The sequence below is a fragment of the Podarcis gaigeae genome (genome assembly GCF_964106915.1).
Source record: "Podarcis gaigeae genome assembly, chromosome: 15".
NCBI lineage: Eukaryota > Metazoa > Chordata > Lepidosauria > Squamata > Lacertidae > Podarcis > Podarcis gaigeae.
Window position 1 is genome coordinate 44,575,320 of NC_139692.1, and position 16,581 is coordinate 44,591,900.

A 16,581-nucleotide genomic window follows, 5' to 3' on the forward strand; every position below is an offset into this window, starting at 1 on the left:
TGCAGCGCCGCAAAACAACAATGGGGCGACGGTGACAATCGCACAGCGGGCGGGGGGCGTGGCCTGGCGGCGGCGGCGGCGGACGGACCCCCTACCGGCCCCTCCCCGGGGCGTGGCCTGGGCGGGCTCCTCCCCTGGGCGGGGCTCCTCCCGGCGGGCGGGCGCGCACGTGGGCCGGGGCGGCGCGCCGGGAGCGGGGAGGCAGGCGGGCGGGCGATGGGCCCGTGGCTGCGCTCGGCGGGGCTGGTGGCGGGCTCCACGCTGGCCTTCGCCGCCCTCCGCCAGGGGCTCCGGCTCAGCCCGCTGCCGGCGCACGTCCGCCTCGACGCCACGCGCACCTGGCGCTGGAGGAACCTGCTCGTCTCCTTCGTCCACTCCGTCGTGGCCGGGATCTGGGCCGTGGTCGGGTGAGTGCGGAGCAGGGCCGCCCTCTCCTCCTGGGGCCAGGCTGCCTCTGAGCATGCACAGAGAGACACCCCCCCGCCAGTCCACTGCCGGGGAAAAGGCGTCATGGAAAGCCGGGGTGGGGGTGGTCTCTGAGAATGCACAAAGTGCCTTCCCCGCCGCCGCCGCTGCTGCCTTTGCACTTCCCGGAGCCTGCTTGCCAGTGGACATGCCCAGAGAATGCTCCTTACATAAACATCATCTCTCAGGAATGATGTATTTTGCAAGGCTGGCGTTGTGGTGGCTGGGAGTGAGGGTGGTGGTGGTTGTTTCTGGGTATGTACAGAGTACCCTCCCCTCTTGGATCGGCAGCCGGGGCGAGGCTGCCTCTGAGCATGCACAGAGAGACCTCCCCTCCCCATCCCTCCCCCCCGCCAGTCCAGTGCCGGGGAAAAGGCGTCTTGGAAAGCCGGGGTGGGTTTCTAGGTGGGGCTGGGGTGGTCTCTGAGCATGCACAAAGTGCCTCCCCGCCACTGCCTTTGCACTTCCCGGAGCCTGGTTGCCTTTGCACATACACAGAGAATGCTCCTTACATAAACATCATCTCTCAGGGAGGATGTATTTTGCAAGGCTGACGTTGTGGTGGTTGGGAGTGCGGATGGTGGTGGTCGTTTCTGGGCATGTACAAAGTGCCCTCCCTCCTGCAGCCTAGACAGTGCGTTGCAAAACAGAGGACACTTTTTTCCCCTTGTCTCTTTTGGAAAGAAGAAGTTGCTCCCCAGGGTGGGGCTACCAGATGCAGCTTCTGTTCCCTGCCCTCCTCTCTCCCAGGGCAGCAGCCTGGCGCCAGCGCCGCTCAGGTTAAGACCCGGCTCCTGTTCTCAGGCTCTTGCCAAGGGCTGCCTGCCGGGGCCTTGAAACAAGGCTGCTTTTGTCCTTGGAGATGATGGATCTTCCCTTTCCTGGTTCTACCTGTTCCCTAGAAGGTGCTTCCTGGCAAATTTCCTCGAGGTCAGCCCTGTTCCAGGAAAACTGGAGAGACCAGAAATACCTCTAATAAGTCAATGGAAGGAGAGGGTGCCCCTGAGTGTACACAGAGTGTGGGCCGCCCTACTCGCAAGGAAGCCCACACAGATTTTGGGAGGGAACCTGGTGAACCTCAGCGGGGTTTTGCAACGTCCAAGGAAGCCTGCGGCTGGCCAAGCAGTTGCCTGATGCCCTGCTCTCCCACACTGCCAAGGTGGGGCATCCTTCAACTGTTCTTTCCCATGTTTCTTAACTCACCTTCTCCGAAGGAGAAAACCGGTCCGTCTCCCCAAGAGGAGGCCGCAGGCAGGGCCCTGGATGTGTCAGTCCCTGCCTTGGCACAGCCTGTCTTAGCAGGCTGGGGTTGCCCAAGGGGGCTGGCGCAGGTGGTCACCCCCTGCCACTATGCACCTGTTGTGGGTTTCCAGCCCCTCCTCATTCCAGCAGGTGCTGGCAAGATGCCAGCCAGAATCTCTTGGTTGCGAAAAAGGACATCTGTGTGCTTGTGTGTGTGAACGCCAAGAACCTGGTTTCGGATCTTCGTGCATTAGGAAATCCCTAATGGTTGTCTTCAAGAGAGAGGCCATGAAGTTCCCCACACCACCGCATGTTGCAATAAGTGGTTATTCTTCGTAATGCTGTGTTGTTTTATTTAGCAATATTTATATACTGCTAAAAAATAATCTTAAGGATTTTGCATAAAACGGGACAAAACATTTTAAACTGACTTTAAAGAGTGGCAGACATTGTGCTAAAAGCAGACTTGCTTTAGTTAGTAGCAGCTAATAACAGCAACAAACCAATTTATTTATTTTTTGGAGTTTTCTCTGTTTCTGTCTGTCTCTCTTTTTAAACACTTGGGATTTTGGAGAAGGAAAGAACGCCCCCATTTTGAATTTAGGGAAATTCTAAATGGTATCTGTGCTGGATTTGAGACATCTAATGTGAATCTTGATTATTTTAGTTTGCATTTGTGTCTGTGTGCAAGAGATCCCGTTTTGGGTCTGGGAAGGAGCCTAGCTTTCCCTGGCCAGTAATTCTGGTGGTCTGTGCCTGTCATATACTCCCTTCCCCTTAGTTTGGCTTAGTTCCATGATCCACCAGTTTTGCTCAGGGATCTCTTCCTTGTAGTATGACATGGATTTTGTGGGTTGATCAAGGAACAGGACTGGCCCTTAAAGAGCGTGTGACCCTGGTAAGGCTTGGGCCAGGAGGAACTTGTTTCTCCTGAATTTACCCTTTATAAAAGTCCTCATTGTAGATGGCCTGTCCTAACTTGTGAATCTCTTGTTTTCTATCCCATGAACCAGGGTGTGGAAAATGCCTGGGGCTTTTGCCGACCTCATCAACTCAACCTCTCGATCCGGGCATCTGCTGCTGTGTGTTTCCGCAGGTGAGAAGCAGGTGATGCTAGCGGTGCTGGGCTCAGGCGGGCAGCAACCCAGTGCCTTGTCTCTGATGGAGTAAGGCAGCCTAACGGGCAAAAGGCGGCGCATATTAGTTTTGCCAAAAAAGGAAGTAGTAGTAGTAGTAATAATAATAATAATAATAATAATAATAATAATATTATTTATACCCCGCCCATCTGGCTGAGTTTCCCCAGCCACTCTGGGCAGCTCCCAATCAAGTGTTAAAAACAATACAGCATTAAATATTAAAAACTTCCCTAAATAGAGCTGCCTTCAGATATCTTCTAAATGTTAGGTAGTTGTTTTTCTCTTTGACATCTGGTGGGAGGGCGTTTCACAGGGCGGGTGCCACTACCGAGAAGGCCCTCTGCCTGGTTCCCTGTAACCTCACTTCTCCCAGGGAGGGAACTGCCAGAAGGCCTTTGGAGGTGGACCTCAGTGTCCGGGCTGAACGATGGGGGTGGAGACACTCCTTCAGGTCTACTGGGCCGAGGCCATTTAGGGCTTTAAAGGTCAGCAACAATGCTTTGAAATGTGCTTGGAAACATACTGGATTTCAGTGGGGACAAATGTAATAATTGGGAATAATCACATTCGCAGATATAGGATGGAGGACACCTGGCTTGACAGCAGTCCATGTGAAAAGGACTTAGGGGTAATAATAATAACAATAATGCTATTCCTGCATTGCAAGGAGATGGACTGGATAACCCTTGAAGGCCCTTTTCAACTCGCTGATTCTCCAAGATGCAGCTCAGAGAGATGGAAGGTTTAGCAGCCTTTTCCCACAGAAGATGAGCAACTGCTGTATGCGTGGTTTTTGGATCGGGTAGATAGGATAATGGCTCACATTTCCCGTATTTTGATGCATCTACACTTAATGCCTTTGTTCCTAAGTTAAGAGCAGTTGTAAGCTGAAATAATGAGCAGGGCTTTCAGAAGCTTTTAAACTGCAATGTTAAAACATTAGTCGGATTGATTGCCGGGGGGGGGGGCAAGAATCGGGGATGGCTTTTGCCAACTGCCTGACCTCCAGATGTTTCTGATACGGCTCCCAACTAGCGGTCAGAGATGATGGGAGTCTGTAGAGGAGAGGGCTATCGAGGGCTGTTGTTGTTGTTGAGTCATTTAGTTGTGTCCTACTCTTCCTGACCCCCTGGACCACAGCACGCCAGGCACTCCTGTTTTCCACTGCCTCCTGCAGTTAGGCCAAACTAATGCTGGTAGCTTTGAGAACACTGTCCAACCATTGTGTCCTCTGTCATCCCCTTCTCCTTGGGCCCTCCATCTTTCCCAACATCAGGGTCTTTTCCAGGGAGTCTTCTCTTCTCATGAGGTGGCCAAAGTATTGCAGTCTCAGCTTCAGGATCTGTCCTTCCAGTGAGCACTCAGGGCTGATTTCCTTCAGAACGGAGGGGTTTGATCTTCTTGCAGTCCATGGGACTCTCAAGAGTCTCCTCCAGCACCAGAATTCAAAAGCATCAGTTCTTTGGCGCTTTTGAATTATGGTGCTGGAGGAGACTCTTGAGAGTCCCATGGACTGGGCTAGTAGCCGCCATGGCTCTGCTCTGCCATGGCGGTCAGAGGAAGGGATGCTTCTGAATACTAATTGCTGGAAATGTCAGGAGGGAAGAGCTGCTGTTGCGATCAAGATTGTGGGTTTCCCACTGGGGCACTTGGTTGGCTGCTGTGAGAATACGAGGCTGGTCTAGATGGACCTCTGGCCTGATCCAGCAACCAGGGTCTTCCTATGGTCTTATGGAACCTCCAGGTCCCAAGGCAGTCTATCTGGTCTTTGGGGCATTTGGCTACGGTGGGAACAGCCTGATGGACTAGATGGGCCCCCTTGGGCCCGAACTAGCAGGCTCTTAGGTCACGGAGGAGAAGGCTCCCAGGACGTTTGCGAGCACCGTTCAAAGTGTTGGTGCTGACCTTTGAAACCCTAAATGGCCTCAGCCCCACTTAGCTGAAGGAGCGTCTCCACCCCAGAAACTGAGGTCCAGCTCTGATGGCCTTCCAGCGGTTCCCTCACCGCGAAAAGTGAAGTTACAGGGAACCAGGCAGAGTTTCTGATGCTGCTTTGGGTCGATCTCACGTGCCCCTGTGATTTCTCTGTGCAGATATTTTTCTGCTGTCCCTTGGCGTGCAAACCCTCCCGATATCGCGTGCTGCAGCAAGGTAGTTCTGCAGGTCAGCTATATGGAAATAAAATCCACCAGACACTCAGCACTGCTGCCAACTTCCTTTTTTGCTCAACAGCGTAACGGAAACACGGCTGGTGTTGCTAATTTTTCCCCAGCTGAGAGTTGGGAGCTGCGCTCTGTATTGTGGAGTTTGAGCCTGCCCTGATTCTGCTGGGTGCCCATCAATATTTGGAGCCTTCTGCGTGAACGCGAGGTTTTCCTGGGCCCAGAAAGAGGGGATTGTGAGCAGGCCGGGCCGCTCCCTCATGTGACTTCCTTGAATACAGGATAGCTCAGTGGCAGAGCCTCTCCCTTGTGTGCAGGCGATCCCAGGTTCAATCCCTGGTGTCTCCAGGTAGGCAAAAGACTCCTGTCTGAAACCTTGGAGTGCTGCTGCCGGTCAGTGTGGACAGTACTGAGCTAGGTGGATGATGAATGGTCTTGAGTTAGAAAAAAGCAACTTCTTTTGTTCTGATTTAAAACCAACTCTGAGGACTGGAGTCTTGATGTATTTTAAGGCTCAAAGGCAGAGGCTCTTCTTGGCATGCAAAAGGTTCAGTAGCACCCCCACGTTGGGCTGGGAGAGACCCTAGAGAGCTGCTGCCAGTCAGTGCAGGCAGTACTGAGCTAGATGGGCCAGTGGTACCTTCCCGTGTTCCTCAGTTTAATACCCCAAGGTCACAGTGTTGTCATTTTCGTCCTTTTATTCACAACGTTTTCACAAAATAATAATCTCAAAGCGGGTTAGATCATTTTTGGTGCAGGAGTTTTAAAAGAGCTGAAATTCAAGGGGGTTGGGGTGCTAACCTTTCAGGGTAAAAGGATAAAAGTTTTGGGCCTTTTAATAGTTTTAGGTGATGGTAAGATGGGAACTGGAGTCGTGGCACCAGATTTAGAGCAGTTCCTCCACACAGGGCGCCAGGCCGAGGGGCCAAAATGGAGAAGATTCGTTTTGGGGCACCAAATTTTGGCCTCGCTCAGGGCGCCATATTATCAAAAATGACCAAGTCTGTTCCTGTGCATCCCGGAAGGCCACCCCGCAGGTTCCCCCATCCTTGGGGGTGCAGAGGGTGGCGAGAGCGAACCTCTTCCTGCTGAGGGTTGGGCTGGATGACCCACGAGGTCCCTTCCAACTCCATAACTCTTCTTATTCCTCCCCAGGTTATTTCATCCATGACTCTCTGGACATCATCGTCTGCCGCCAGTCTCGGGCCTCGTGGGAGTACCTGGTCCACCATGCCATGGCAAGTACCGGCCCTCGGGGCCAGGAGAGGCAACTCAGAGGCCGGTGGCCGCCCTTGGCTGGCTCTGAGTCACAGAGATGGGAAGCAGGAAACTTCCCTGGTTTTTCTTTTTCTTTTTTCTTTTCCCCTGCTGGAAAAAAAGTCCCGTTTCACGAGTTCATTAGTAAACATGAATGTGTGCCGTTTGCAAATTGTGATATAAACGAGCTTGGTATTGTCAGTGTTTTTAAGCTTGCTTTACTAAATATGAGAAAAATAACTTTTAAAAGGGTAGAATGAGGTCAGGCAAGGAAGGGTTTCTGCACATGCTCACCACCCTCTATCAAAGCAGGCAAGAGGTTTTGGCAGACTCCAGAGTTTGCGGGGCCTTATCTGCTGTGGCTGCATCCTGTGTTCCAGATCTTCCCTTGACCAAGGGGGCGAGCGGGATGCCCTCTGGGTTCCCTTCCAACACTACAGTTCTGGGAATCCCTTGATTTGCTAATCTCTGCTACTCTGATAGACCAAAATGATCAAGGGAGTGGAACAGCTCTCTTCAGAGGGAAAGTTTGGGACTTTTTAGTTTAGAGAAAAGGTGAAGAAGAGACAGCGCAATAGACATTTATAAAATCATGTCTGGCATGAAGAAAGTGGATAGTGAAAAGCTTTTTTCTCTTAACACTGGAACTCTTAGACATCGGTGAGAACAGGATGCTGGGCTAGGCCCAGGGGCCCCTTGCGTCTGATTCAGCAGGCTCTTCTGATGTTCTTTGACACTGCAGAATTCAGCTTTCAGAGAAACTCGCTTTTGTTTTTAAGTGGCGAGTTCCTAGTCCTCATGATTCCGGGACAGCAAGAGTGCTGGGCAAATGATCCCGCTTTGGCCTGATCTAGCAGGGCTGCCTATTATTATGTTTTGTTTTGATACTTTATGATAACAAAAGGGACAGATTAAAAAAATCACACTTCTTAATTGACTTCCCGCAGACTCCCCCTCCTGGTTCCATTTTTCCTACTCATTTATACATGTCCACTGAGTCTTATACTCTTAACTATCCAATTTTAAAACCTTATGCATATTATTACAAGTGACCTTTAAGAGGTCAACTAATGTAGAAGCCAATACACAAAGCTTACTAATTATGCCTGAACATTTCTCCCTTTTTTATAATAATAATAATAATAATAATAATAATAATAATAATAATAATAATAATAAATTTTATTTATATCCCGCCCTCCCCAGCCGAAGCCGGGCTCAGGGCGGCTAACAACACTAAAAGAGTACAACATTATAAAACATTATAAAAATGAATTAAAATCAAAATTGATGGCATCCATAAACTAAAGTTTTGTAAAGATTGCCAAAGGAGGGAGTCAGGCTGCGCCCTGACCAAAGGCCAGGTGGAACAGCTCTGTCTTGCAGGCCCTGCGGAAAGATGTCAAATCCTGCAGGGCCCTTGTCTCTTGTGACAGAGCGTTCCACCAGAGCGTTAAAAAAAGAAGAGAGAAAAAGGAAATAAAAGAAGAACAATATCCTTATTCTTTCTAGGGTTTCAGATTGTCTGGTGTGTCCTGCATAGTTCATTACAGTGGTACCTCGGGTTCGAAGGGACGCGGGTGACACTGTGGGTTAAACCACAGAGCCTAGGACTTGCTGATCAGAAGGTCGGCGGTTCGAATCCCCGCGACGGGATGAGCTCCCGTTGCTCGGTCCCTGCTCCTGCCCACCTAGCAGTTCAAAAGCACGTCAAGTGCAAGTAGATAAATAGGTACCGCTCCGGCGGGAAGGTAAATGGCGTTTCCGTGCGCTGCTCTGGTTTGCCAGAAGCGGCTTAGTCATGCTGGCCACATGACCCAAAGCTGTACGCTGGCTCCCTCAGCCACTAAAGCGAGATGAGCGCCCCAACCCCAGAGTTGGTCACGACTGTACCTCATGGTCAGGGGCCCATTTACCATTTTATTTTACCTCAGGTTACAGATGCTTCAGGTTAGACTCCGCTAACCTAGAAATAGTACCTTGGGTTAAGAACTTTGCTTCAGGATGAGAACAGAAATTGCACGGTGGCAGCGGTAGGCCCCATTAGCTAAAGTGGTGCTTCAGGTTAAGAACAGTTTCAGGTTAAGTATGGACCTCCGGAACAAATTAAGTTCTTAACCCAAAGTACCCCTGTAGTTTGTTTTGCCCGTCAACGTCATCTTCGCCTATTATTATGTTTAAAGACACGATTCCTCCCTCTCCTCCTCTTTCCTCCTCAGGCCATCATGGGATTGTTTTCTGGGATCCTCCTGAACCGCTTTGTGGCCGCCGGCCTGGTGACCCTCTTTGTGGAGGTGAGCAACATCTTCCTGACCCTCCGCATGATGATGCGCCTGGGCCACCTGCCCTGCCCCACCCTCTACCTGGTCAACAAGTACGTCAATGTGGTGGTCTACTTCCTCTTCCGCCTGGCCCCCCAGGCCTACCTGACCTGGTACTTCATCCGCTTCGTGGAGATGCGCGGCCAGGGCGCTTTCCTCATGGTCAACCTGGTCCTTCTCGACGGCATGATCCTCATCTACTTCTCGCGCCTCATGCGCTCCGACTTCTGCCCGGGCGCCCGGGGCCCCGACAGTGAGAAGAAGTTCCTGACGGACTGAGCCGCCTCTTGTGGTCTCTCCCGGACTCCTCGGCGGGTGGAGAGGACGGTTTGGGCAGTGCCAAAGGGAGAGCCGTTGTCGTCGCGCTCCTCTGCTGCCCGTGTGCCTTATCCGCCAAGGAGCGCGCCATTCTCACTGTGATGTTCTTTTCCAAGCCTTTTCCTTTCCTTGTTCTGGGCCCGGTGGGGTTAGGGGGCTCCCCACCCCACCGGGCCTTGCCTTACTAGACGAGGGTGACGCCTTCCGAATTCAGAGGGGAGGCAGTGCCGCGCCAAGCGGCCCGAGCCAGTCTGAGCTCAGCAGGAAGCAAGAGAAGATGGGAAGATTTGGCGCTTGGGGTTGAGTTTTTGCCTTGTTCGCTGTTGGTGGTTTGGAAAACGGAAGGGGAAAGGGTAGTTTCATGCATTAAAAGCTGTTCTCGATAAAAGCCGCCCCCACCAGAGGTGTTTTTTCAAGGGGGCAACAATTCCACACAGGCTCCCACGCGTGTCTCGCCATCCTCCGTCCAGACAAGGATGATGAGACATGGGGTCCCTTCCAACTCTCCCGCTCTTTAAGCTTTGTCAGCTTCAAGGACACTTCCCAGCCTGGCAATTCCCCTTGGGGGGAGTTTTTGTGGCCTGGGGAAAGTCTCAAGGGCCTGATGGAAGGAAGCAGAGGGCCACATTGAGCCCCAGGCTTGAGGTTCCCCACCTCAAGTCTTCAGTGTTTGGGGATTCTTTCAGTTTAGTAGAAGAGTGAGTAAGAAGAGGAGGTTTATAAAACTTCCCGACAAAAAATAGAAACTTCCTTCACCCAAAGCATAACAAACTTTCAGAATTGCTGTCACCAGGTGGGGGTTGGTTTAGCTGCTTCAGAGGAGGTCTAGACAACTCCACTGAGCAGGAGAAGGCTCTTTAATGCTTCCGGTCAGGCTGGCTAGGTGGAACCTCCACCTTCAGGAGCAGTGTACCCCTGAATTTCAAGCTGCTCTGAAGCAAAAGCGGTAAAGTGCTCCCGCAGTCAGGTGACCTGCTTGAAGGGTTCCCATTGGGCCATCTGGTTGGCCATTTGGGGAAAACAGGATGCTCATCAAGCTAAGACTAATGTTTTTTTAAAAAAATCAGTTTAGGAATTTTCACATTTTTTCTGCAGTCCTGACAGTGGGACCTGAGAAGACACCTGGAGTCCTGTGTCCAGTTCTGGGCACCCCAGTTTAAGAAGGATATTGACAAACTGGGAGGTGGGCAGAGGAGGGCAACTATGATAATCAAGGGTCTGGAAACAAAGTCTTAAGAGGAATGGTTGAGGGAGTTGGGGATGTGTAGCCTGGATGATAGGAGTCTGAGAAGAGATAGGAGAGCCATCTTCAAATATCTCTCATTGAAGAGGCAGCAAGCTTGTTTTCTCCTGCTCCGGAGGGCAGGACTCGAACCCATGGCTTCAGCTTAAAAGGAGATTCCAACTCAACATCAGGAAGAACTTTCTGAGAAGAGTTGTTTGACGGTGCAACAGACGACTTGGAAAGTGGTGGGTGCTCCTTCGATTGAGGTTTTTAAGCAGTGTTTGGATGGTCATCTGGTAGGGATTCTTCAGTTCCGACTCCCGCATTGCAGGGGGTTGGACTGGATGATCTTTGGGGGACCCTTGCCAACTCTACAGTTCTAGGATTCTATCAATGGCTCCTAGCCCTGGCGGCTCTTTTATCTGGAGGCAGGGATGTTTCTTAATGCCAGTTGCTGAAAACCCCAGGAGGAGAGAATCCTGCCTGCGGGTTACCCCTAATGGGTATCTCATTGGCCACTTTGTGAAGAGGATGCTGGACCAGATGGGCCCCAATCCCCCCCCCAATTTTTTTATTCATTTTATAACACAAACAGAAAAAACAGGCAATAGAAGCAAATTCTTGCCCTACCCTTATTTTTTCTAAACATTGTTAGGCGAGCTTCCCCAAGTCCCCCCTATCAGATTTTCATTTTACCTCACCTTTAGCAGTTTACAGATATCATAGTTTTTAACCATATTTTTTTATCACACTTACTTTTACCATAAAAACCTTGACATTTTACCACTTACAAGTAATACTATTTTAAAATACACTATCTCCTCCTCCTCACCCTACGGCCTATATCCACTTCCAAAGCTATTCTGAGATTTAAATATTAACATATTTTTTCCCAATATTCTTTAATCTTCTTCCACCGCCTCTTCCTCAGGTCTCGGAGACTCCCAGTCAGTTCGGCACGTTCCATATAGTCTGATGGGCCCCCTTTGGCCTGACCCAGCCAGCCCTTCTTAGGCTCCTTTTGGACATTAGCGGTGGCGCGAAGGAGGGAGCGAGAGCCTCTTGTCAAACAGCAAACTCTCTGTGCCCTGAAAATGCGTCTCCCAGACGGCCTCTTGGCTGCCGTTGCCTTGCGAACGGTCCCACAGCGAGAGTCGGGATCTGCTTGGCTGGCCGGCGCCTCACCTGAGACGCCCATCCAATCCCCGGCTTGGTATCCAGGCCGGGTTGAGTGGAAAAACCAGCCGGTTGCCATGGGGAGGGCGCCTCTGTGCTGCCTCTAAAGAGGCACTGTGGGTTTTGAGGCTGGGGTGTGTGTGGCAGCAACAACAAAGGACTCTCTTGCCCTCCCACTGGCATATCCCTGAGATCTCGGCTGCTGAGCCACAATGAGCTGTGATGGGAATTGGAAACTGTTTTCTCCAGGAGGGGGTTGTTGCATCCATGCCTGCTCTTCTCCTTGGGCATGGTGCCAGCTAGGAAGGGCACAGCTGAGAGAAACAAACCTGGCAGCAGCTGAGTGGTGGAGCTGCCCAGGTTTAGTCCACCCTGAAATCTCCATGGAGGGCTGGGAGGGACACCCACTGCCAGAAACCCCAGAGAGCCGCTACCAGTCAGTGTAGGTATTATTATTATTAGTCCACTCTGAAATCTCCATGGAGGGCTGGGAGGGACACCCACTGCCAGAAACCCCAGAGAGCCACTATCAGTCAGTGTAGGTTTTATTATTATTATTATTAATAATAATATCAGTGCTTTTTTCTTTAAAAAATGTTTAGGGGTACTCTCACTTTCCTTCTCATATTGAAATACTGCCCCTCAATGAGGCCAAACTTAGATTCACAAAATGTTTAGGGGTATGCGTATCCCCAGGAAAAAACCCCACTGATTATTATTAATTAAATTTATATACTTTAAAGCCCTAAATGGCCTCGGTCCAGTATATCTGAAGGAGCATCTCCACCCCCGAACGATGTCAGATGTCAAGGAAATAAACAACTACCAGACTTTTAGAAGACATCTGAAGGCAGCCCTCTTTAGGGAAGCTTTTAATGCTTGATGCATTACTGTATTTTAATATTTTATTAGGGGTATAAATTATTATTATTATTATTATTATTATTATTATTATTATTATTATTTTATACCACCCTTTATCAAAAGATCTTGGGGTGGTACACAACATTAGAAATACATTACAAAACATCAATGATTGAACCATAATAAAAAGCATACTGACAGCCTAATAGAAAAATAATAATCAGAATAACAGCCTCCCCCTCCCCCCGTTTTACAAGCCTTAGATTATTTAATGGCCAAAAATGAATGGTTTTGCCTGGCACCTGAAGGTATGCAATGATGGCGCCAGGCAATCCTCTCTGGGGAGAGCATCCCACAGTTTTGGAAGCCACCACCAAAAAGGCCCGTTCTTGTGTTGCCGCTCTCCAAACTTCTCCAGGAGCGGGACCTCGGATGACAAGTGCAGGTCGGACAATACGGAGCTGGATAGACCAATGGGTCTGGTTTCGAATAAGGCAACTTCCTATGTTCCCATTTAAGTCACTTCCTTATTTCAGACCATGAGGACTAGAATATTGATTTTTTAAGTGAAGAGCTGCCGCATAGTGGCAGAACATCAGCCTTGCATGCAGAAGAACCCAGGTCCAAACCCTGGGGGCATCTCCAGGTAGGGCTGGGAGAGAACCCTCCCCCATATGAAACATTGGAGAACTGCTGCCAGTCAGTGCAGACAATGTTGAGCTAGGTGTAACTTAGTATGCCTTTGAATATTTATTTTTTTAAAGACTCCTTCCTCATTTCTCAACCCTGAGTAACTGACAACAACAATTGCTGGCATTTCATAATTATTTTTGCTTCTTATGCATTTGCCTGAAACAAGAAGAGTTAACTTCTGGAACTCTCTGCCGCAAGATGTGCCAATGGCCATGAAACCGGGCAGCCTTTAAAAGAGGATTAGATGACACAACATTGGTGAAGGCCTTGTCGTGCCTCCAGTGTCCAGCACAGTCTATTCTGAATAGCCGTTTCTGGGGATCACAAGTGAGAAGGGGTTTACGTTTCCATCCAAGTATTTTTTAAATTAAATGAATAGAGAAGGGGAGAGAGTCCAGTTAAATACAAAGCAAGTTTGCGGCATCCGCCGTGGAAAGAATATAACCTTCCAGATGTTTGTGGATTGCAACTTTATCTGCCCCAGCCAGCCCTGGCAATGAGATCAGAGAGAGCAGGAGTTATAGAAGCTAGGAGGATAAGGCCAGAGGGTGCATTAATAGCTTTGGCCAGATAAAAAGAGGTGGAATGCTGCTATCACACCAGCTGTATCTTAGCACAAGAACCTTAAAGACCAACTAAGTCAGTTCTTGGTATGAGCTTTCGTGTGCATGCACACTTCTTCAGATACCTGAAGAAGTGTGCATGCACACGAAAGCTCATACCAAGAACTGACTTAGTTGGTCTTTAAGGTGCTACTGGAAGGAATTTTTTTTGGTTTTGACTGTGGCAGACCAACACGGCTACCTATCTGTAATTAGCACAAGAAGTTACTGGTTGTCTGCACTAAAGTAGGGCAAGTTATTCCCATCTGGGACCCAGCAGGAGCTCAGAAACAACAACCAAGCGAGGTAGATTGTTGTGAGACCCAAGGAGCAGAGAAGGGACTGTGAACCCATCTCCCAATCCATTGCCCGTTTCCCAGCATAGTCATAATCTCTTGCAGAAAGAGAATGAAATGTTAAAAAGTTTGGCCGATTCAAATTACAAGGAGATTCTGACTTGAACATTAGGAATAACTTTCTGACGGTAAGAGCTGTTTGATGGTGGGACTCTCACAGAAGGTGGTGGTTTCTTCTTCCTTGGAGGTTTTTAAGCAGAGGGTGCATGGCCACCGGTTGGGGATCTGTAGCCGCGATCCCTGTATTGCAGGGGGTTGGACTGGATGACCTTTGGAGGACCCTTCCAACTCTACAATTCTGGAATGGTTTGTTTTGGAAGGATCTCTGCCCAGCCCAGGCAACCCATATTTGTGTTGAATTTGGACAGATTTCTGGCTCCAAGGATAGGGAGGACTTTATGGGAATAAAGCGTAGATTAATCAGTGAACTTTGCAAGCCCAACTTGTGCAAGAAGAAGAAGAAGAAGAGTTTGGATTTGATATCCCGCCTTTCACTCCCTTTAAGGAGTCTCCAAACGGCTAACATTCTCCTTTCCCTTCCTCCCCCACAACAAACACTCTGTGAGGTGAGTGGGGCTGAGAGACTTCAGAGAAGTGTGACTAGCCCAAGGTCACCCAGCAGCTGCATGTGGAGGAGCAGGGAAGCGAACCCGGTTCCCCAGATTATGAGTCTATCGCTCTTAACCACTACACCACACTGGCTCTCAAAAGGGACACTGGCATGCGGTCTCACCCCCCCCCCCAAAAAAATGTCCTTTTCCCACCATGACTGGCCAAAAAAATCTGGCCCTGGTGCTCTCTGCATGCCTGAACTGCTAAATGGGATGTTGAGTTTTCTTTCCTGAACGTCAAGGAGCTTTTGCCATGGAAAAGGCTGCCATGCAGACGCAGCTTCAGGAGTTTGTTCTGGGTTCATGGACTCATGTGACCACGGAAAGCGCACACAGCCTTCATTGAATTGCTTCTGGTTGCTGTCAAGGGCGACTTAAATGGTCCGAGGGAAGGAAGGAAATCTCCTGCTGGAATCGTAAAACCGTTGATTTGGAAACTGACCGTATTGGAGCGTCAGGAAAATCAGCAATGGCTGTGATGGCTTTTTATAGCATTCATGTACGGTGCAAGCAAAGGGCAGGGAGAGGTTTTTCTTGTTTTCTGAACCTAAGCGCTTGCTGGATCAAGCCAGTGGCTCATCTAGTCCGGCAAGCATCCTGTTTTCACAGTGGCCAACCAGCCAGGGCTGTGTACTGGTGAAAAGTGACCAGGGTTCAAATAGCTGCTCAGCTATGGAAGCCCCTTGAGTGACCTTGGGCCACTCAGTCTCTCCTACCTCACAGGGTGTTGTAAAGAGCCCCTTGCATGAAATGGGGAATGTAAGTGCAATGAACAGAATGCAATGGAGAAATCCACAAACAGGATTCGAACAGAAGGCGACTCTCCCCCATCAGGTTTCCAGCACCTGGTATTCGAAAGCCTTGCTGCCTCAGTCTCATCCAGGAATTTGTCCAATCCTCTATTAAAGCCATCCAGGTTGGTGGCCATTATCCCTGCCTCCTGTGGCAGGGAGTTCCACTGTTCAACTCTCTGCAGCGTGAAGGACTTTCCCCCCCTTTTCTTTCTATCCTAAACTCTCCTCCCATAATACCAGAAGATTGAGTCATCTAACGAAAACAAAAGATTCAGACCAGAATGAAATGAAATAGCAGGGCGTGGTGAACCTGTGGAACTGGCTGCCACAAGGCGCCGCTGCAACTCGCTCGCCTTGATGGTTTTGAAAGATTAAGACAAATTAACAGAGAAGAAATCTGCTGGATGTTCTCTCTCCAGCATCAGAGGCAACCTACCTCTGAATACCAAACACTACAGAACAGCAGGTATTTACTGTTCTTTGTGGAGATTGAATCTCCAAAACAGCTGCTCAGGCATGTGACCACTTCAGCGGAGAGGGTCCTTGTCTCAGTCGACTTGGTGACGCCTTGTTCCCATCCTGGGACTCTTGAGGGCCCCAGAAACACAGGAGGTGGCAGCGTTCCACTTGCAAGCTTTTGCCAGAGTGATGGCTTTCCTTCTCTCTGCAGCGCGTTAAAGAGTGTGCTCACAACCTGCATCTGATAATAAATAATAATATTTTTATTATTTATGCCCTGCCCACCTGGGTTTCCCCAACCATTCTGGGCAGCTTCCAGCTCGGGTCCCTTACGGTTAAGCTGCTCTGTTCCCCAGCGCTTAATTCAGCTGTGGAACTCCCTGCCACTAGAAGCAGTGATGGCCAACTTGGATGGATTTAAAAGAGGATTGGACAAATTCATGGAAGAGGAGAGGGCTCTGGAGGGCTGCTAGCCATGATTTCTCTGCCCAGCCTCCACGGTTGGGGGCAGCAATGCTTCTGAATACCAGCTGCTGGAAACCACAGGGCTCTTGTGTTCATGCCCTGCTTTCAAGTTCCGCTTTGGAGCATCCGGGTGTCCCAACAGGATACTGGGGCGCTTTTCATGAAGCTGTAGCTGATGTGAGGATCTATAGCCAATCCACCTCCTTGAAATTAAGCGATTTGGCGCACGCCCATCCAGGGGCCCCCATTCCAACTGCTCCACTTTCACCCCACTCCAAACTCTCTCCCCCACCCCACGTCCCAGATCCACACAGGCACTGCCCGCCCTTGCTAAAGCACCCAGCATCCAGCCCCACTTGCAACATGCCTCCCACTTATGGGGAAATTCTTGGCAGCCAACCCCATTGCCAAATGGAAGGCAAAGGTTCTCGT

The 16,581-nt window shown here is 49.9% G+C and overlaps 1 protein-coding gene across 1 annotated transcript; it reads left to right on the forward strand.

Moving 5' to 3' along the window:
- Positions 1-181: 181 nt before the first annotated feature.
- On the forward strand, positions 182-9,292 carry TLCD1 (TLC domain containing 1). Its single transcript, XM_083715330.1, has 4 exons — positions 182-407; positions 2,721-2,803; positions 6,164-6,246; positions 8,485-9,292. Exons 1-4 carry the CDS (start codon positions 217-219, stop codon positions 8,863-8,865), a joined length of 738 nt encoding a protein of 245 aa, XP_083571456.1. The 5' UTR covers positions 182-216; the 3' UTR covers positions 8,866-9,292.
- The last annotated feature ends 7,289 nt before the right edge of the window (positions 9,293-16,581 follow it).